Source organism: Chlorocebus sabaeus, chromosome 22, assembly GCF_047675955.1.
Source record: "Chlorocebus sabaeus isolate Y175 chromosome 22, mChlSab1.0.hap1, whole genome shotgun sequence".
Classification (NCBI taxonomy): domain Eukaryota; kingdom Metazoa; phylum Chordata; class Mammalia; order Primates; family Cercopithecidae; genus Chlorocebus; species Chlorocebus sabaeus.
This window is the reverse complement of record NC_132925.1, coordinates 41,217,325-41,239,737: the sequence shown is the minus strand read 5'-3', so window position 1 is coordinate 41,239,737 and position 22,413 is coordinate 41,217,325. Positions and strand designations below refer to the sequence as shown.

Genomic DNA, 22,413 nt, shown 5'->3' with positions numbered 1-22,413 from the left:
AACCAAAGGATGGAATCAGGAAAAGTAGAGTGACATTACCAAATAGTACCAAGTGGCACATGACAGTGAAAAGATGAGCGTATTTCTGGTCTGGGACTTGCTCTACTGCCTTCTCCACTCTTTTCAGAGGTTTCACCTACTTCATCTACACCAGCTCTGAACCATGTTTAGAGAGAACCCAGGCAATAACAAGCACCCAGATTGACTAGACTCTTTCTTTTGTTGGCTAAATTTTTTATCATCTGCTTCTGTACAATCCCTGTCCTTTTCTTTTCCTATTTCCCACTTGCTTGAGGACTGCTAGGACTGCTGGGAAAATGATACCAATTACAGTGAGAGGAATATAAACACAAGGCTAATAACTCAACACTCCTGGCTTCAGGTATAACCAAAGAGAGCTGAAAGGATACATTCCTGCATGTGGCTGAAGGACATGAAGGCATACCAAACAAATCATTTCCATCCGATTCCCAACTTAAAATCACCACGTGTCTAAAACCTATTTCATAAATAAAGAGCTGTATTAAATCATAACTATTGTGGATGACTATGTGAGATAAGATTTTGCTGCACCAAAAAATAAGCATATCCTAACTTATTGTCACTAGTATGACATCCTTTAGGGATTTTCAACTGGGAGCCATTTTGCTCCCCGACCTTTAGCAATGTCTGGTGACATTTTTGGTTGTTGCCACTGTGGGGGTGCTACTGGCATTTAATGGATAGGCCAAGGATGCTACCAAGTATCTTGTAGCACACAGAACAGTCCCTTGCAACAAATAATTATCCAATTCAGACTGGGCACAGTGGCTTACACCTATAATCCCAGCACTTTGGGAGGCCAAGGCGGGCAGGTCACCTGAGGTCGGGAGTTCAAGACCAGCCTGACCAACATGAAGAAACCCTGTCTCTACTAAAAATACAAAATTAGCCAGGCGTGTAATTCCAGCTACTCAGGAGGCTGAGGCAGGAGAATCGCTTGAACCCAGGAGGCGGAGGTTGCGGTGAGCCGAGATCGTTGTCATTGCACTCCAACCTGGGCAACAAGAGTGAAACTCCATCCCCTCCCCACCCAAAAAAAAAAAAAAAAAAAAAAAAATTATCCATTTAAAAATGTCAATATTCCAAGTCTCTTAAGAAGCCCTGCTTTAGGGGATGCTAGTTTCTACTGTGTCTTTTTTTCTTTTACTTTTGTTCTTATGAATATTCACTGTTTGTTACCAAAAATAGCAGTATCATCCATTTTTGTCAGACTGAATGCATGACCAGCAATATGGATGGGTAGGAGCAATTTCAGGGAGCCGTTAGGTTCACATGTCTTCCTCTCCAAGACCCCAATGGGGTACCCAAGTGGTGTCTAGGAGCTGGTGACTGGTGCCATAGGAACTGCAGTGGGCCTTGTCTGGACTTTGCCAAAGGTGTGGTCTCCCTGGGCTACCCTGTGCATTCTGGCATGACGCTGAGGTTGGCATTAGTGTATTGAGGTCATTTCAGATAGCGCAGGGTGGCCCAGGGCCATGCCTGTGTTCTGCCTAACTCAGAACATAATTTTCTGAGGAAAAAACATCTTGACCCTTAAGTCATTAAAATGTTAAAAAAGTAGGCTTGTGGCTTTTTGTCCTAATGTTCTCCATAAATACGGTGTCTCCTTTGGACTCCCCATTTCTCAAGGCTTTCCTGCTGTATGTTGCCAAGATTCTAACAGCAGACTCTGTGACCCCATTTCTGCCCCTCATGTTTTGGCCTGTGGTATCTTCAAGGCTGCCATGCTCAGTCAGGGGCTCTCCTATGTCAGGCTGTGTTAGAACTACCCTGGCCTAGAGGCAGTAGAATGGCCAAAACAAGCCCTGGACTTGACCATCAAAACAGACCCAGCTCCAGAGCCTCCAGCTTTGTTCCCTTCACCCTGCATTCCCTGGGGAGTAACTCTTTGTACCTTAGTCCCATTCTACGTTTCCTGTCCCATAAATTTGAAAGTGCTCTGTAAACTAAAAAGCCCATAAAAGCGCAGGCCTGTACTGATTATGGAATTTCATGCTCTCTCATCGCTTAAGAAATTGGGTCCATCTTCCAAATGGCCTCAAATTACTTATTTTCTTCTCAGACCAATCTATTTTAGAAAGAAAGAAAAAAGAAAAGAAAAGAAAAAAGGTAATAAGTCACTAATATGTCACTATGGTACAAGACATGGCTTAGGAAATTCTTTGGCCTTGTGTTGAGGTTTTGAAGGACATTGCATGTTCCAATACACCCTGATAAGCAAATAGGCAGTTTACAGAACGGAGTCCTCAAAACCACACCCTGTCCTACTTCAGGAACTCCGAGAAGAAATCCAAGAAGGGTGCATCGGGTGGCATCTGCATTTTTAGGAGACGTATCTTCCTCGTGGTCTGACTCTAAAGGTGGAGACTAAGCTCTCTCGGGCCTGCTCACGGGGCTGACACATGCTGGTCAAAAGAATCGGGTCAGTTTTGTGCTCTACGATGTTGAAAGGACAGGACTTCAGGTGCTCAGACATGGAGGTGACTTCATTAAACTCCCAGCTCTTGATTTTGGAGAAGAGGCTGCTGAACTGCCAGATCTGTTGAGAAAGATAGAAGTTCAAAGGTGAATATAGGGGTGTTATCCTCTGGCTGGCTTTATTTGGGCACTATAAGGAAATATCCTTCTGCTCTTCATATTCTTAGACTCCAGAGTGTTTAGTGGCTCCTGAAGACGTTTGGTAGCCCCTTCTCCAGCATCCAACTCCTAGTTCCCCCTGCCAACCAATAATCTTCCCAACCAGCCCTGTAGTTGTGAGAATCACTAACACCAATCAGCATATTGACACACACTCTCCCTTGCTCCTCCACCAGCAAGTGATTAATTTTAGAGTAGATGCACAGTTCAAATCAGGACAATTAGTACCAGTGCAATTCTTATTCCAGAACTTTTGTTGGAGATACCAAAAAGCAGATTCTCTTTTTCTTTCTGTACTTGAACTGCGAAGCTGAAGTCCTAGGAGCTGCCAGCAATCACCAGGGACCACCGAGTGAGAACTATCTTACAATGTAGCCATTATTGAGGAAGTAGAGGTAAAAAACAGAAAGAAGAGATGTCATTTGGGGACATTTTTTGAGCTGTTAGATCAAGCCTTACCTGAAGCCATTACCATTAGACTTTTTAGTTACACAAGCCAATAAACTCCCTTTATTGTTTATGCCACTTTAGGTTGATTTTCTATTGCTCGAAATTAAGGTATTCTAACTCATAAGAGTCTCACTAGAATGGGAACCCCATAGGAAAATTCTGTGAGTTCTGAAATATCCTCTGGTCTTTCCACCTGGGATGTAATGGCAAAGTCACCGTTTTCAAGTCTGGTTATGTGAGTAGGCATAGCCCAATACTCTTTCAACCTGACTACTTCACCTACAGTTTCTTGTCCTTGTTGCTATGTAGGAAAAGTGGTTTCTTTGAGATCTTAGAACTATTTCCCTTTTCACTTTAAAAATCCGTTCTAATGTGAGTATCCTTTAGCCCCAACTAAATTTTCTTTATTTCTTTCTGCAAGGAAATTAGCTTGTCCCAAATAATATCTGAGAGTGGTCAGCCATCATTGAACTGGGGACAAACTTGAGCCAAAAAATAATGGGATTTCTAGTATCTAAATTAAATTATTTACATCTGATGTTAGGCGTTTTTAGACAATACTATTTCTGAAGGCAGTGTGTTAGTCTTCATTCATGTTTCCTCCTAATACGTGCTAGGTTGACAGTCAGTGTTTATTTAACACTTGAATTCAGGCACGTATACGAGAGAGAGAGAGTCTTGTAATTACTTTTTGAGGAAGACTGCTCAGGAGTAAATAATGGAAAACATACAAAATGTTTTAGACATAATCAATAAAAATAGATGCAAACAACTCTAACTCCCCGATGCCAATTTGCAAATACCACATGTTAGGAAGAAATTCAACAGTGAGATTATGGAATTATTGACCTAAATGGGCATCATAAATTCATGGTTCATATTACCAACATGTTTACCATGAGAAAGGATGCTACAGGCACTGGGATATGATGAATTAGGAGCCTCACTTCAGTATGGTACAAGCTGGTAGAAGTTAGAATACACTTAAACAAACATGACCTATTGGGGAAAAGGAACAAGGTATTTCTGAAGGGAAGGGTTCTTTGATCTATACAGCAGAGTGTTTTTTGAACAATTAAAGTAGCATTTGAACCAGGGGAAATCAGTGGGCCAAATTCATTTAGAATTTCAAAATGCCTTTATCAAAGGCAAAAACTGTTTTAAAAAATGAGTTGACATGGGACTGAGGAGATTTGTTGGCCTCCTGTATCAATCAGAGTCAGAGCAGGGAACAGGCAGCATTCTCAGACTTGGTAATTTGAAGAGAATTTTTTTTTTAAAGGAATGATTTACAGACACAAGAACAGGGTATAGGAAAGCCACGAGATACAGTGCAGTTCCCAGGGTGAGTAGCTACCTAGAGAGTTATGCCGTGGGCCTGAAAAAGAAGGAAGGTCGTTGGATCCCGGAGTGAGTAATTTTGTGTAGAGAGCCACCTGATAAAGTCACCTTCAGTGGAGGGACAGCATCTGCTCAAAGTGTCACAAAGGGGAGGAACCATGCAGGGGGGAAACCAGGAGAATAGATACTTCAACCTCTTCCTTCCCTCCCTCCCATCTCCTGCTGACATGCTCCATTTAGGTTATCCCCACTGGAAGCTGGAGGGCAAGGGAGCCAGCTGAGGCAATCTGTCCGGGTCAGCCTCCTGGGGGACAGACAGGGTGGAGAAGGATGGAGAATGGGTCTTGTGAGCAAGCAGAAGATATTCAGCACATATACACAGATGAACAGGCACTACCCTCTGGATTGCTCTTTATGTGTTTATAGGTCTGTCTTTTCTACTAAATTGACCTCCTTGAGTCAGTCTTATTCTCAGCAACTGTTCCCATGCCTAGTACCCTGCTTGGCACATAAAAAGCTGTTTAAGGCTGGGTGCAGTGGCTCACGCCTGTAATCCCAGCACTTTGGGAGGCTGATGGGGTTGGATCACCTGAGGTTAGGAATTTGAGACCAGCCTGACCAACATAGAGAAACCCTGTCTCTACTAAAAATACAAAATTAGCCGGGTGTGATGGTGCATGCCTGTAATCCCAGCTACTCGGGAGGCTGAGGCGGGAGAATTGCTTGAACCTGGGAGGCGGAGGTTGCGGTGAGCCGAGATTGTGCCATTGCACTCCAGCCTGGGCAAAAAGAGCAAAACTCCATCTCAGAAAAAAAAAAAAAAAAAAGGCCAGGTGCAGTGGCTCATGCCTGTAATCCCAGCACTTTGGGAGGCTGAGGCAGGTGGATCACCTGAGGTTGGGAGTTTGAGACCAGCCTGACCAACATGGAGAAACCCCGCCTTTACTAAAAGTATAAAATTAGCAGGGTGTGGTAGTGCATGCCTGTAATCCCAGCTAGGAGAATCGCTTGAACCTGGGACATGGAGGTTGCGGTGAGCCAAGATCATGCCATTGCACTCCAGCCTGGGCAACAAGAGCAAAGTCTGTCTCAAAAAAAAAAAAAAAAAAAAAAAAAAAGCCCTTTAAAAATATTTGTTGGGCCGGGCATAGTGGCTCACGCCTATAATCCCAGCACTTTGGGAGGCTGAGGTGGGCGGATCACAAGGTCAGGAGTTCCAGACCATCCTGGCTAACACAGTGAAACCACATCTCTACTAAAAATACAAAAAATTAGCTGGGCGTGGTGGCGGGCGCCTGTAGTCCCAGCTGCCCAGGAGGCTGAGGCAGGAGAATGGCATGAACCTGGGAGGCGGATATTGCAGTGAGCCGAGATTGTGCCACTGCACTCCAGACTGGGCGACAGAGCAAGACTCCATCTCAAAAAGAAAAAAAAAAAAAAATTGTTAAGGCCAGGTGCAGTGGCTCACACCTGTAATTTCAGCACTTTTGGAGGCCGAAATGGGAGGATCACTTGAGACCAGGAGTTCAAAACCAGCCTGCACAACACAGTGAGACCCCATCTCAATTTAAAAATTAGTCAGATGTGGTGATGCACACCTGTAGTCCCAGCTACTTGGAAGACTAAGGCAAGAGGATCACTTGAGCCCAGAAGTTCGAGGCTGTGGTAAGCTATGATTGCACCACTACACTTTTGCCTGGGCAACAGAGAGAGTACCTGTTTGTAAAAAATGAAACAAAAAATTGCTGAATGAGTCATTCAATCAATCAATAAATGAGTGTTGACTTACCTCTCTGTGGACTCTCCAGGAGGTGCCTCCATGGGAATACCTCTTCTTCTTCCATTGCAAAAGGACCATTCCTCTCTCTTGTAACAAAGTGGCACAGATATTCCTCATCAGCACAGACACCTGGGAGAGCTGGGCCAGGCTGACACTGTCCAAGAACCCAGCAATGTACTGCAAAATCTCCAGGGGCAGGCTGGTTAAAGAATTCTGGCTTTTTCCTCCATGACCCAAAAGATGGTTGTTCTTCCTTCCCTCGCTCAGCTCTGGAGCAACCTCCGGCTTAATGGCAAAGGTCTTGAGCTCCTGGCTGTAGATTACTTTTGCCTTTTGCCCCGGGGGACGGAAATGGTTTTGAACAAATGTACATCCCAAGTAGGCAAGGGGGCATCGATGCTGGAACCAGCCGTTGAGACAAGACTGAATGTCTGTGTGGACATTCTTGAAGTGCAGGGGGAACTCATCCCTCCTGAAGAATTTGTTGCAAGTGAAAGTGAAGGCAGAACTGCTTTTGTTGTGTCTCCTGGTCACACACTCACTGTGGAGCTCCACGTGGAGTCCCCCTGGGGTGGCAGCGGTTAGGTCAGCCAGCACTGTCCCAGAGGAAAACTGTTCTGGCTCAAAGTTGTATGTTTGTGTGGCAAAATCCATGAACAATCCATCAATGCTTCTGGATTCAGAGATGACATGGCCTTTGAGTTCTCTTTCCAAAGCACACTGGAGGGTGGTCTTGATGAGATCTGATTTGGGCAGGTCCTCCACAGTGATCCCCAGATCTGAAGTATCCACTGCCTTATGTTCACTCGGCTTACAACTCAACATGGCATCTCCAAGTCGAGCTCGCTTTCCACAGTAGCTCACAGGAACTTTGAAGGTGTAAACAGTCTTAACTTCCTGAGCCTCAAGCTTGCCATAAACAAAGTCTCTCTCCTTGGGTGTACAAGCAGGCATCTGACCAAAGTGGATCAGCATCCGCCCATTGTGCACTAGATACATGTTATAGTCCTTTGCATCCACAGCTGTTTTCAGTCTTTCCAGAACACCATCCTGCCAAGGGGCAAGCCCTGTGGTTTCCATAGCTGTATGAACATGCTGCTGCTTCTGATTTTCCTGTGGTTCTTTCTTTTTGGGAGCGCCCTCTCCTTCTACCATGTTATTGCCACTGGAAATCTGTTCCTTCTCTGGGCCATTCTTCTTCTTGCTCTCACAGCTCGCTGACGAATTTGTTAAAGCAGAGGCTGCGTGCTCTTTGCTGAAAATATTTTCCCACTGGCCAAACTTAGCCAGGTCCATCCCTTCTTTGGTTTTGGCTAGCACCTCCCGTTCTTCTTGACTTAGCTCTGCCATCTCCCCATTAGTTGCTGACAAACCATGTGGTACCAAACTGATATCCACTCCACCTACTGCTCCTCCCATTTCCTCCACACCGGTTTCACCATTCATAGTTGGTTCCTCCTCAGTAGCCTCTCTAGTTTCTGGGAAAAGTTCCACCATTTTCAAGGATCTGAAGAGGACCTTCTGGTCCTGCAGGGCCAGGGCTGTGTCCAAACACTCCTCACTGGGGGTCTCTTTCATGATGTTCTCATGAAGGGTGGTTTCAGAGTCCACATTTGGCCAGCGGTTCCACTCCATGGAGCAGCAGACCACGCTGGCGGGGCACACCTGCAGGTGCTTGGCCAGTTTGTGGCGGGACATGGACAGAGGACAGCCATATTCGGAGTTGAGGCATGGAACCTGCTCTAAAGGGCAGAGGAGCTGGTGCTCTGCCTCTTTGCACATGTGGAAGGTGGCACCACAGAGCAGGTGGCAGCTTATTACCAGGCAGGAGACGTTGGGTTCCACAGGAATGTGGCAGTGGCGGTTGAAGCATCCCTCACAATGCCTGTGGTGCCCTGGCAGAGGCCTCCGGGCTTTCCCCTGGACACACCAAGGACAGGGGAAAGAAAACAAATGAATACTGAGGAGATGCTCTGTGCATGTCTGTGACTGTGTTTTAATTGACATATTTCCTGTTTATGCCTGCTTTTTGTAGAAACCTTGAAATATATGGAAAATCACAATCCCACAATCCAGAAACAACAACTGTAAGTACTTTTTAGAGTTTTTCAACAGTTTATTGTATATATGTGGTAGATGTGTTTAGAATAGGAAAAAAAGAATTGAATATAATGGACTACACTGTTGACAATTGTTATTTTTGAGTTGTGGATTACAGGTTATTTATATCATACAGATAATACTATGGATACAACTCTTCATCCTGCTTTTTACGTTGCTATTAGAACACGAAACTAGATTGTTTTATTAGTTATTCTCTACAGACTTTCTTCATAATGGCAGTGCAACATACCGGAATATGGGTGTGCTATCATTTAATCAACTACCACCAGAGGGCGGGCTGGGAGGACAGCAGCCAGCTCTGTTGCTCGCATTTATGTCCCTAGCATCTAGCATGGGCCCTGGACCTTTGTGGGTATTCAGTGCTTGCTGAATGAAAGAATTGCTAGCCATTTAGATTATTGCTGGCTTTTTGACTATTTTATTTAAATTTTCACTAAAACTCTTTGCTCAAAAATCCTTCTCAACTGTTTTCCCCTTACTCTGCATCAGTTTCTTCCAAGTTCTGTCCAGGATTTCTGGTTTGGAAAAAAGTTGATAAACATCATCAACCCGTAAGAGCAAGTCTGCTAGCTGCTTGGGCTACAGGATAAAAGAAGGAAGACCTGGACCTCTCAATGGTGAAGCTTCAATAAGCTCCTGGTGCTTACCATGGTGCCCCAATTTCTTCTTGCTTCTTAGCTCTAGGGGAAAATATGAATATAAATGATTAGTAAGAAAAGCAGTTAGGTTACCTATACTAACAGGGGCTAAAGAGACTTCACACACTGTCTCATTTAATTCCTTCCACCGTCCTGGAGGTGTCTTTATCCCCATTTTTGAGTCAAGGAAACAGAAACTTGAAGGTAAGTAACTTGTCCAAGGTCACACAGCTGCTAAGTGATGGAATCAGCTTTGTAGTCCAGGCCATGCTGGCCCATGCTATTTTCTCCGACCCCCACTGCCCTCTGATAGGGCGCATTACCAACTGTGGGATGTGTAACTTCTGCTTCCTATAACGTTCTCCATTGTCTGCTGACAATTATCCTGGCATTCTAAACACTCTTCTACCCACAATCTGGCCTACGTTACCTTCTAATCTTCTCTTCCACTGGGGCTTCCTGTCCACTTAGAGGTCAGCCTGACATCTAACTTGGTCTGGGGCAGTGTGTAGGTGTCTGTGAAATATCTGTAACATGCCATTTCCCCTGGTATATTCAGCTGTGCTATAGCAGGGGTCAAAACCCCAAAGGCCCCAGAAGTTGACTGAACGGAGACTCTGGCAAGTGAAAGAGAAAATGCCCTGTCTTCAGGGAAATGAAATTTCTCAGCCCCGGTTAATTGATGCCCTGTGGGAATGTGTTGCCAGACCTGGTTTTTCCAGAGACCGTGGGGATGTGGACTTTTGTGAGTGGTGATATGGTTTAGTGGTTAGAAGGCAGACTGCACAGGTTTACACCCTGGCGCTACAAGTCAGTGGCTGTGAAGACTTTGGGAAAGTTACTTCACTTCTTTGTTCATCAGTTTCCCCATCTGTAGAGAGAGGATAATAATAGTACCTATCCCATAGTGCTGCTGTAAGGAGTAAATGAGCTAAATATACATGAAACTTTTAGAACAGTGCTTGTTTCACAGGAAGTGATCTATACATGTTTGCTATTGTAAAGTAGTATTTTATATTTCATCACAATGCAAAATATTTTACTATATATCAAAATAAAAATACTCTGAATTTTAAATGTTAACAACTAACTTAATTTAAAACAACACTCTATTTGAACCAAAGAAAAACATGAATACTGGCCAGATAGGATCTGTAGGTTGCCAGTTTGCAATATCTGGTCCAGAGAATTTGTAACATACTTTCAGCACTGTGTTAGTCTGTGATGGAGGGGAGGTTAGCATCCAAATGTCAGTAGATCCATAAGTTTAAAATTTGGCCAGGTGCAATGGCTCACACCTGTAATCTCAGCACTTTGAGAGGCTGAGGTGGGTTGATTGCTTGAGCCCAGGAGTTCAAGACCAGTCCGAGAAACATAGCAATATCCTGTCTTTACTAAAAAAAAAAAAAAAAAAAAAAAAAAAAAAAAAAAAAAAATTTAAAATTAGTGGGGCATGGTGGTGCATGCCTATGATCCCAGCTACTTGAGAGTGACGCTGACATGGGAGGATCGCTTGAGCCTGAGAGGTCAAGGCTGCAGTGAACTGTAATGGCACCACTGCACTCCAGCCTGGGTAAGAGAGTAAGACTCTGTCTTAAAAAAAAACAAAAAAACACTTTACTTTAGAATTTGCCAATTCATTGTGGGTAAAATTTCCCCCAACTTGAAAAAAAAAAAAAAAGACATTTCAAATATACAGAAAAGGTGAAGGAATACATACAACAAACACCAAAACGTACTTTATCTAGATTCAGCAATTGCTAACATTTTACCATTTTTGTGTCCTTTCTTTTTCTCCTCTCTGTCCCTCTCTCAATCTCCCTCCACCCCCCAACCACACACACACACACACACACACACACACACACACACACACAGAGTTTTGACTGAGCCACTTGAAAATAAGTTGCCAGCCAGGAGCGGTGGCTCAAGCCTATAACCCCAGCACTTTGGAAGGCCGAAGCAGGTGGATCACCTGACATCAGGAGTTTAAGACCAGCCTGATGAACATGGTGAAACCCCGTCTCTACTAAAACTACAAAAAAAAACAATTAACCAGGCACAGTGGCATGTGCCTGTAATCCCAGCTACTAGGGAGGCTGAGGCAGGAAAATTGCTTGAACCCGGGAGGCAGAGGTTACAGTGAATCAAGATTGTGCCATTGCACTCTAGCCTGGGCAACAGAGCGAAACTCCATCGCAAAAAAACAAAAGGAAGAAAGAAAGTAAGTTGCTGATATAAGATGCTTTATCCCTAAGTACTTCAGCTTGTACTTCCTAAGAATAAAGACTTATAGTAACATTATCTCACCTAAGAAAACTAAAAATACTTTTCTAATATCATGTAAAATGCCTATAGTCACATTTCTCCAGTTGTCTCCAAAATGTCTATTATAGTTATTTTTAAATTTTTAATATTTTTATTTATTAAACATTTTTATTGATATATAATAGTTGTACATCTTTTGGGGGTACATGCAATATTTTGATGCCTGTATACAATGTGGAATGATCGAATCAGGGTAATTGGGATATCCATCACCTCAAACACTTTTATTTATGTTGGGAACATTATAATTCTTCTCCTTCAGCTTTTTTTTTTTTTTTTTTTTTTTTTTTTGACAGAGCCTTGCTCTGTTACCCAGTGTGGAGTGCAGTGGCACATCGTAGCTTACTGAAACCTCCACCTCCTGGGTTCAAGTGATTCTTTTGCCTCAGCTTCCCAAGTAGCTGGGATTACAATCATGCGCTACCACACCTAGCTAATTTTTGTGTTTTTAGTAGAGACAGGGTTTCACCATGTTGGCCAGTCTAGTCTTGAACTCCTGACCTCAAGTGATCCGCCTGCCTCGACCTCCAAAACTGCTGGGATTACAGGCATGAGCCACCGTGCCTGGCCTCCTTTAGTTATTTTGAGATATACAATAAATTATTGTTAATTATAATTTTTCTACTGTACTATCAAATACTAGAACTTATTTCTTCTAACTATATATTTTTTAAAATTTTGTTGTTGTTTTTTGAGACAGAGTCTCACACTGTTGCCTCGGCTGGAGTGCAGTGGTGCAATCTCGGCTCACTGCAACCTCTGCCTCCCAGGTTCAAGCAATTCTCCTGCCTCAGCCTCCTGAGTAGCTGGGATTACAGGCGCCCACCACCATGCCTGGCTAATTTTTTGTATTTTTACTAGAGACGAGGTTTCACCATGTTGGTCAAGATGGTCTCGATCTCTTGACCTCGTGATCCGCCCACCTCAGCCTCCCAAAGTGCTGGGATTACAGGTGTAAGCCACTGTGCCCGGCCCAAATATTTTTAACTGGTACATAATATTTGTGCATGGTTATGGTGTACATGTGATATTTTCTTATATGCATAGAATCTGTAATCATCAAGTCAGGATATTTAGGTCATCGTCTCAAGTATTTATCATTTCTATGTGTTGGGAACATTTCCAGGACTCTCTTCTAGCTATTTTGAAATATACAATACACTGTTGCTAGCTATAGTCACCTACTCTGCTACCAAACACTAAAACTTGTTTTCTCTGTCTGTTCATATCCATTCACCAACCTCTCTTCTTCCCTCTGCCACTATCCTCTACACCCTTCCCAGGCTCTGGTAACTATCATTCACTCTCTACCTCCATGAGATCAACTTTTTTAGCTCCCACATATGAACGAGAACATGCAATATGTATCTTTCTATGTCTGGTTTTAAGACCTCTGCTCATTTTTGAACAAGGATCCTTTTAATGCCAATTTATTCTATTTGATTGTCAAGACTTTTTAGCCTCTTTAATCTGGAACAGTCCCCCACATTTTCTTTTTCAGGAGAAACAGCCTTAAATCACAAGGAAATTATAGTCTGGTTCATTCATTTTATTAGTTCCTCCACTCATTCATTTATTCAACAAACATTTGTTGATTACCTACTACTACTTGCCAGTAAGTGAGCATAAGAGTCACGTGGACGGCTTGTTACAGTCTGAAATACTATTGTTCATTAGAGTCAGCTGTGATGCTTGCTAACCCTATAGATCTGCACTGTTCAATATGATAGTCACCAGCCACATGTGGCTATTTAAATTTAATCAAAATGCAATAAAATGAATAATTCAGTTTCTCAGTCACGTTAGCCACATTTCAAGTGCTCTATTGCCATGTGTGGCTAGTAGCTCATCTTTAGGACAATACAGAATAGAACATTCCCATCTTCACAAAAAGTTCCACTGCTACAGATGCTGACTGTACCACTGGACCTGAGGGAAGGATGTACTCCTGGAATTTACATGCTTAACACACTCCCCGTCCAATTCTTATGCACATTAATAAATGAGAACCCTTGTTCTGGACCCCACTGGGGCTACTGAGTGTGAAAGATGAATCACAGTAGAGTGCTCTATACTCCTAATAGCCCTAGTCAGGGGCCGGGGGAGAAGTCGCCAGCAGAAGCATCAAACAGGGTCCGGGCCAGCAGAAGATAAACAGAGGTGTTAAAGCCAGAGAAGGAGAGGAGCACAGCGGGGTGGCTGAGAGGGCTGGACTGTGCTGTGGTCTGAATGTTTATGTCCCCCGCAAATCCACATGTGGATATCTAATTCCCAATGTGAGGGTGTCTGGTGGTGGGGCCTTCGAGAAGTGATTATGTTAGAGGAAGTTCTGCTTACCAAGCCTCTGGTTTAATAAGACATGACCAGAGTGACTCCATCTTAAAGTGAATAGCGAGGCACTCACAAGACACCGGTAAGGTTAATACTTAGGGTCTAAAAATAGCTACATCGCAAGGTGACCACACTTAAAATTACAGAATATTTATGGCCAGACAAAACTTCTCCCACCAAGCCTACAAAGCGTCCAGATGTCCTGAGAGGGCAGCCCTCTTTACTTAAAGATAATGTTAATGAGCAAGCTGAGGTTAAAAGATTGATGGTCTTTGGTCTTTGATAACACTGACAGCCACTATCTTTAGTGAGCACGTCTGCACGTTTCCAGTTTAATTTAGCTCCTTATAGTTTCCTTACAGTTTCTTTCTTTTTCTTTCTTTTTTTTTTTTTTTTTTTTTTTTTTTTTAGCGACAGAATCTCACTCTGTTGCTCTGTTGACCAGGCTGGAGTGCAGTGGCACTATCTTAACTGCAACCTCCGCCTCCCGGGTTCAAATGATTCTCCCACCTCAACTTCCCCAGTAGCTGGGATTAAAGGCGCATACCACCATGCCCGGCTAATTTAATATTTTTAGAAGAGATGGGGTTTTGCCATGTTGACCAGGCTGGTTTCAAACTCCTGACCTCAAGTAATCTGCTCTCCTCGGGTGTCTTATAAGTAGAGACACTAACAAAAGAGGGAACATTCCTCCTTCAGCTGCAGATGCCCTAGTCTACAACTGAGTAGTTTCCAACAAATGTGCTACCTTTTTTTTTGTTTGTTTTTGAGATGCTCTCTCTGTTGCCCAGGCTGGAGTGCAGTGGCACGGTCTCGGCTCACTGCAACCTCCTAGATTCAAGTGATTCTCCTGCCTTAGCCTCTCGAGTAACTGGGACTACAGGCATGTGCCACTACACCCAGGAAATTTTTTGTGGAGGTTTCATCGTTTTAACCAGGATAGTCTCGATCTCCTCACCTCGAGATTCACCTGCCTCGGACTCCCAAAGTGCTGGGATTACAGGCATAAGCCACTGAGCCTGGCAAATGTGCTTCTTTCACGTGCCTCAAATCCTTTCCTGTGAGAATCCAAGAACCCACTCTTGGTGTCTGGATCATGACCCTCTTTTCCCGCAACATCTTTCTGGTGTCCTTGTGTGGGGATTGACAATAAGAAGAGACTCCCACTCAGAAGGAAAACAGTCTGTGCAGCATTAATTGGCCGACTTTGGGTAAGTGGGGCTCATTTTAGAGTTATTAAGCCATTCCAGGGGACAAGGATGCTTGTCCACTGCTGCTTGGATTTGAAGCCCAGGGCCCAAGGAGTTAAAAGCCCCAGGGTTTATTTGGGAAAATGGATTTGGCCCTATGAGATGTTTGCCACTATCTTCCTGGGAGTAATCCACCTTGTGCTCTCTGTTGCTGGCCTGAGTGTCCTGCTTCTGGTCTCCTGTTGGCTTTCTGCCTTTGTTTCACAGAAGCCCTGAGGCTGCCACAGAAAGGATGGCCCAAACAGTTTAGCAAATTCTTTTTTCTTTTCTTTCTTTTTTTTTTTTTGAGACAGAGTCTCTCTCTATCAGGCTGGAGTGGAGTGGTGCGATCTCCCTCTCGGCTCACTGCAACCTCCACCTCTTGGGTTCAAGCAATCCTCCTGCCTCAGCCTCCTGAGTAGCTAGGATTACAGGCACTCACCACCACGCCTGTTTAATTTTTTATTGAGACGGAGTCTCGCTCTGTCACCAGACTGGAATGCAGTGGCACAATCTCGGCTCATTGCAACCTCCGCCTTCTGGGTTCAAGCGATTCTCCTGCCTCAGCCTCCCGAGTAGCTGGGACTACAGGCACGTGCCCCCACACCCAGCTAATTTTTGTGTTTTTAATAGAGACAGGGTTTCACTATGTTGGCCAGGATGGTCTGGATCTCTTGACCTCGTGATCCACCCACCTCGGCCTCCCAAAGTGCTGGGATTACAGGCATGAGCCACCACGCCTGGTCTAATTTTTGTATTTTTAGTAGAGACAGGGTTTTACCATATTGGCCAGGCTGGTCTTGAACTCCTGACCTCAAGTGATCCACCCACCTCAGCCTCCCAAAGTGTTGGGATTACAGGCATGAGCCACCACGCCCAGCCACCAAATAGTTTAGCTTTTACTTTCCTTGCCTCTCTTCTGACTTAATTCACCACTTGTCTGAGGGACACTGGAAAAAAGAAGTCGCTCAGGATCTAGTCTTTTTGTACCTTAATTATTGGAAGAGATGGGCAAAAACTTCTCCATTACTGCAGTTACAAGTTGAAGTGTGGTATTTAACAGCCATATGTGACAAGATTAGAAATGCCCTTCAAGCAAAAGCCTCTTTCATGTCTGTCCCTGCAAACAATTAGTCCCAGAATGGAGGACAGGAGACTTTTTCTTAAGAGTTTTCTCTTGTCTGTTAATCAGAAGATCATCTTTCATTGACTGGTCACAGACAGCTGGGCCCTGTTTCCTAGACCCAGAATGTCATTTTTGCCCTGAAATAGTTTTGTCACGGGATCCCAAGTTACAGCTTGCCCACTTCCCTTGTTTGGTTCAACATCTTTTTTTTGCTGGGTTCCTCGTGGCATTGCCTCAGGTGACCATGAGTCTGCTTACTTGTTCTTATTATCTGATATGAACAAGGGGACACTACTGGCTCCAGGAGTTCCTCCCTTGGCCAAATTGGCACTAAGAATTCTCCTGTCCCTTTTAGTGGAGCTCAGCTGGAGGCAGTACAATCTTGCCGACAAGGAGTGGTATTCAGCACCTTCAGTCCTGGTATACCAGTTCTCATGCCGTATCTGTCCTGAAGAGCTCACTGCTAGGGTGCATTTTAACCTATTAGGGAAGGTTTAAATTGGACGGGCTTAAGATGATTTTCTTTTTTTTAATATAACACTGGTCCCAATATCCTTTGAGAGGACCAGAAAGGTGGACCTCAGGTGTTACAGCAGCCCCAAACACTATACTTCGGCTTGATTTGTTTTGTAGAAGGGAAACTAAGTGCGGAGAAATACTCTATGTGCAGGCCTTCCTAATGGTTAGCCAGGATAAGGATTTAAAATACGCTTGTATATGCTTGATAGAAGGAAAGAAAAATGAGGGACTAGACATAATTCATGACCACTTATGTAAGTGCCTCCTAATCCCAGGCTTCCCCCAACTGGTCCTGGACTCCCCACTGTAAGTTCAAGTGCTCCGGAGGAACAAAGTCAGACTCCTAGTTCCCCAGAAGTATCCAAAGTATTATTAACCCCTCCTAGTTATTTGGGGATGTCTGATGTCCTGCCATCACCTCCTCCTTACCCTTCAAGCCCTGTCTTACATTCATTACCCAAAGAGCCGAGCCCCACCAGCACCACTCTCAGTGGGGCCTCTTACCAGCTGTCAAAGTTGACTCTTTGCTCTCTTCAGGAGTTGGCAGATGGTGACGGGGCACTCTATGGGTATATGTGCCTGACAGCCTTATACCTTTTCCGTACCTGACAGCCTTACGCCAGGAAAAATTCAGCTGGTTTTTAGAGGGTCTAGGAAAATTCATAGATGAATTTGAGAGACTAGTACTGACATATGAATTAACCTGGCAAGATTTGCATATACTTCTGTCTACCTGCTTCACAGAAGAAAAGCAGCATATTAGGGGAGCTGTTAAAGCATATGAAGATGGAGGGGCAGCCTGCAACCAGGGGCATGACATCTATCCAGTAGGAGGCACAGCAGTGCCTGACTGGGACCTAAATAGGAGTTATTAAGAGGAAGTAAGTTTGGACAGCCAAGGTGCGCCGATCACTTGAGGTCAGGAGTTTGATACCAGCCTGGGCAATGTGGTGAAACCCTGTCTCTACTAAAAACACAAAAATTAGCCATACGTGGTGGTATGTGCCTGTGGTACCAGCTACTTGGGAAGCTGAGCCAGGAGAACTCACCCGAATCTGGGAGGCGGAGGTTGCAGTGAGCCAAGATCTTGCCACTGCACCCCAGCCTGGGCAACAGAGTAAGACTCCATCTTGAGGAAAAAAACAACAACAAAAAAAGGAAGTAAGATCCTAGAGAGGAGAAACCATATGATTAATTGCCTCCTTGAAGCAATGAGATTTGTGATAAAGCCTGTTAATTATGGTAAAGTCAGGGAAATTACTCAGGGAAAGAATGAAAACCCAACCTTGTTCCAAGGGCACTTAATGGAGACCTTGAGGAAACATATTAACACTGACCCTGACTCCAAGGAGGTACAGGCATTGCTAGGAGTTCATTTCATAACCCAGTCTGCTCCTGATATCTGCAGGAAGCTACAAAAGCAACCTTAGGCCCCAGACTTCCATAAATCAGCTTTTAGACATGACTTTTACAGTTTTCAATGGGCAAGATAGGGCAGAGGAAGCAGAGAAAGTAAAGCAAACCTCCCAAAAGGCCCAGCTTTTAGCTGCAGCTTTGAGATCTCTACCCCTTCAGAGTCAGCCCCTTATCCCCCAAGCCCTGCCAGAGGAAGTGAGCAGGCAGAAAGCCCCATTCTGGGCCTCTGAGCCACTGTGCCCTGGGCCACTGTGCCCTGGGTGTAAACCAATGTGTTTTCTATAAGGAGGTTGGTCACTGGAAGAGGGAATGGCCTGTGCTCCCAAGAGAGTTGTTGGCTCCTGAACCCGTAATGGCCCAGCAGACCTAAGAGTGACCAGCCCCAGACTTCACACCTCAGTTCCTGTTGGACAATTAGCCATTGCTCTGGAGGAGCCTCGGGTGACTCTTGAAGTGGCAGATAAGATTATTAATTTATTATTCAATACGGGAGCAGTTTACTTTGTTCTGACGCAGCATAATGGAGCCTGTCTTCTCATAGCTGTACAGGCATTGATGGGCAAGCCCAGAAATGCCACTTTCCTTATTCTTTAAGCTGTCCTTCAGGGACTCTTGTTTTCTTGCATGGCTTTTTAGTACTACCTGCATGTCCTACCCCTTACTGGGGAGGAATTTATTGATTCGGCTGCAAGCCATGGTTACCTTCGGAGAGCATAAAGCAAATGAGTGTTACTTTTGTTCCTGTCCCCTGAGGAGAGAAAAAAGGAAGATAAGGATGCATTTTTCTGCACCTAATGCATCCAGATCCATGACCTCTGTTTGCTCTTGAATGGAATGATTCAGATACTCATTCAGCCTCACAACTAACCTGGACAGTTCTCCCTCAAGGGCTGCGGGATAACCCACACTTGTCTGGAAATGCTCTAGCTAAGGACTTGAAGAATCTACAACTGCGAAAGGGCACAATTATCTAGTATGTAGACGATTTGCTCATTGCTAGCCCAACTAAAGAGAACTCAGATAATACTACTGTTAAATTGCTAAATTTCCTGGGAACTAGTGGATATAGGGTGTCACCACACAAGGTTCAGATTTCTACTCAGAAAGTCAAATATTTTGGATATGTCTTTTTTTATATTTTTTATTATTTACTATTTGTTTCTCTTTTTCTTATTTGTAACACTCCTCCAGAATCAATTTGGGATATATCTTAACCTCTGGTACCCAAGCAATAGCCTCAGAATGGAAGGAAGCTCATTCAAGAGCCCCAGACCAAAAAACCAATGTGGGCCTTTTTAGGAATGACTGGGTTCTGCCACTTATGAGTGCCTGGATTTGGGCAAACATTTCAAGCTTCTATGTGAGGTTCTATAAAGGACAGATTTAAAACCCTTTGATTGGAATGAGAATTGCAGACAAAATTTCAATACTGTCAAAGTGAAAATGGGCTCTGCTCCAGTCTTAGGAATCCCCAACTTGGATAAGCCATTTTTCCTTTATGTGGCCAAAAAACAAGGTATGGCCTTGGATGTTCTTGTCCAAAAATTGGGGAATATTCCACAGCCAGTAGCCTACTTTTCTAAGCAACTAGACCATGTGGCTTCTGCATGGCCTTTGGGCTGTTGCAGCTACTGCTCTTCTGGTAGATGAAGCTAATACACTAACATTAGGACAGCACCTGGAGGTTTTGACCGCACATCAAGTCCAGGGGGTCCTAGAGGCTAAAGGGCACCAGTGGATGATGGGAGGATGTTTATTAAAGCATCAGACCTTACTGTTAGACAACCAGACATAACTCTTAAAATTCACCAAGTAAACCCAGCTGCTTGTCTGCCAGAGCCCACAGACGCTGTAAACCATTCCTGCCTACAGGTTATGGAGCAAATTTATTTTAGCAGGCCAAACTTAAGGGATGAGCCCCTTAACAATCCTGAGGCAGAATGGTTTACAGATGGAAGCTGAGCTAATTGCTCTTACTAGGGCCCTGCAATTGGAAAAGGATGTAAAAATTAACATTTATGATGATTCTAAGTATGCCTTTTTAATGCTTCATGGTCATGCCAACATTTGGAAAGAGTGGGGACACCTGACCGCTAAGGACTCCCCCAGAAAACGTCACTCAGATATTTTGAGCTTGTTAGATGCTGCTTTACTGCCAAAGGAAATGGCTGTAATTCATTGCAGAGCACATTTTGATGATATTATTAAAGGAAATGCCCTTGCAGATGTGGGGGCCAAGGCCACTGCACTAAAAGAGCCAGTTACGCTTTTGGGCATCCTAGTGCCCACAGCCCCAGATATAGCTGAGCCAGTGTACTCCAAAGAAGAACAAAAATGAGCCAGGGATCACGATTTGGCCCAGGCCCCCTCTGGCTGGCTAATGGTAATAAATTACTAATGCCAAGTGTCAATCCGTGGAAAATAGTTAAGCATTTTCATAATTCCACTCATTCGGGAAGGGATTCTTTATTTCAGTTGATACTTTATTTATTTATGGGAAAACTTTTCAAGACACTAAAACAGATGACTTGAGCCTGAAAGCTCTGTGCCCAAAATAACCCAAGCAGCCAGCCATTGCCCCCATCTCTAGTTAAACCTGTCCAACATAGAGGAACCTATCTGGGTGAAGTCTGGCAACTAGACTTTATTTAAATACCTCTCTGTAGGGGATTCAATTATTTACTGGTGTTTATTATTACCTTCACTGGTTAGGTTAAGGCTTTACCCCACTTGATCCAAAAGAGCTTTAGAGGTCTCGGCCGGGCGCGGTGGCTCATGCCTATAATCCCAGCACTTTGGGAGGCCGAGATGGCTGGATCACGAGGTCAGGAGATCGAGACCATCTTGGCTAACACAGTGAAACCCCATCTCTACTAAAAATACAAAAAATTAGCTGGGCGTGGTGGTGGGCACCTGTAGTCCCAGCTACTTAGGAGGCTGAGGCAGGAGAATGGCGTGAACCCAGGAGGCGGAGCTTGCAGTGAGCAGAGATCATGCCACTGCACTCCAGCCTGGGCGGCAGAGTGAGACTTCATCTCAAAAAAAAAAAAAAAAAAAAAAAAAAAAAGGGCCTTAGAGGTCTCTAAATTTTTTATTTTTATTTTTTGAGATGGAGTTTCACTCTTGTCACCCAAGCTGGAGTGCAATGGCATGATCTCGGCTCACTGCAACCTCTACCTCCTGAGTTCAAGCGATTCTCCTGCCTCAGCCTTCCAAGTAACTGGGACTACAGGCATGCACCACTACACCCAGCCAATTTTTGTATTTTTAGTAGCAACAGGGTTTCACCATATTGGCCAGGCTAGTCTCAAATTTTGACCTCAGGTGATCCGCCTGCCTAGGCCTTTCAAAGTGCTGGGATTACAGGCATGAGCCACCACACCACGCCTATCTAAAAGTTTATTAAAAGAAATAATTCCTTCGTTTGGGTTATCTGAAAGACTGCAAAGTAGCTATGGCCCCTCTTTCACAGCAGGCATAACCCAATACCTATCCTTGGCATTGGGAATCCAATATCATCTTCATTCTGCATGAAGACCCCAATCCTCTGGAAAGGTGGAAAGGGTTAATCATAAGCCAAAGAGGACTCTAGCTAAATTTTGCCAGGAAACATCAGAGACCTGGCTATCTCTATTGCCTGTAGCTTTACTGCAGGCAATAGAGATAGCTGCTCCAAAGGGAAACTTATAATTAAGTCCTTTTGAATTAACATATGGAAGCCCTTTCCTAACTGCAAATCTCCTAAGAGACGAAATGATTCATTAATTACAAAAATATGTCATCAATCTAGGACAAATGCAAAACGCACTGTGTGAATATGGATATAAAAGGCTTTCCCTCCCCACGTGAGAGGAAAATTCTGTTTCAGTTCAACTAGGATATTTAACCTTACTAAAGATTTGAATGGAAGGGCCTCTAGCGACCAGCTTTCCCCAATGTGGAAAGGACCATATCAAGTGCTCTGAGCACTCCAATAGCAGTTAAATTGCAAGGAATTCACAGTTAGGTACATTTGTCTTGAATTAAACCTGTTTCTTATGAAGCCCCACAAGCTACCGACACCCAGTCTGCTAATCTAGTCTACTCTTGTGAGCCAGTAGAAGGTCTACACTCTTCAGGAGAAATCCTTGGAAGCGTCTTCTTACAACGTGATGCTCTGGATAAGCTTGGGGGCAAGGTTAGTTTTCCTGATCCTCATCCTGGTCATCTTTTACTGGTATGAGTCTGTCCCAGCTGTGGGTAAGCAATATCTATGCCCTTACAGGATGTAGCTATAGAACACAGCTTCTCTTTTATTCGTATCTGTTTTGGGGCTTCTATCCTTCCTTTCACTATTGCTGGAGGTTCAAATCTTTTCTTACAATGGGCACAGGACTATGCCAATGTTCTCTTGCTGGATTTGTGAGCTATTGCCCTTCTCTAGCACCTCAGGCTTGCCCTGGTGGATATCCC

General features: G+C 44.1%; 1 protein-coding gene across 1 annotated transcript; it reads right to left on the bottom strand.

The window, feature by feature from the left end:
* Positions 1-2,263: 2,263 nt before the first annotated feature.
* Positions 2,264-8,315, bottom strand: FBXO40 (F-box protein 40). Its single transcript, XM_007985653.3, has 2 exons — positions 6,260-8,315; positions 2,264-2,581 (listed from the first exon to the last, which is right to left on the bottom strand). Exons 1-2 carry the CDS (start codon positions 8,255-8,257, stop codon positions 2,366-2,368), a joined length of 2,214 nt encoding a protein of 737 aa, XP_007983844.3. The 5' UTR covers positions 8,258-8,315; the 3' UTR covers positions 2,264-2,365.
* Between the last annotated feature and the right edge of the window lie 14,098 nt (positions 8,316-22,413).

Coding starts and splice junctions, on each gene's coding strand:
- FBXO40 (XM_007985653.3), bottom strand. CDS start 8,257: ATGTCAATTAAAACACAGTCACAGACATGCACAGAGCATCTCCTCAGT. Junction 2,582..6,259: donor CCTGGAGAGTCCACAGAGAG/GTAAGTCAACAC, acceptor CTTTCTCAACAG/ATCTGGCAGTTCAGCAGCCT.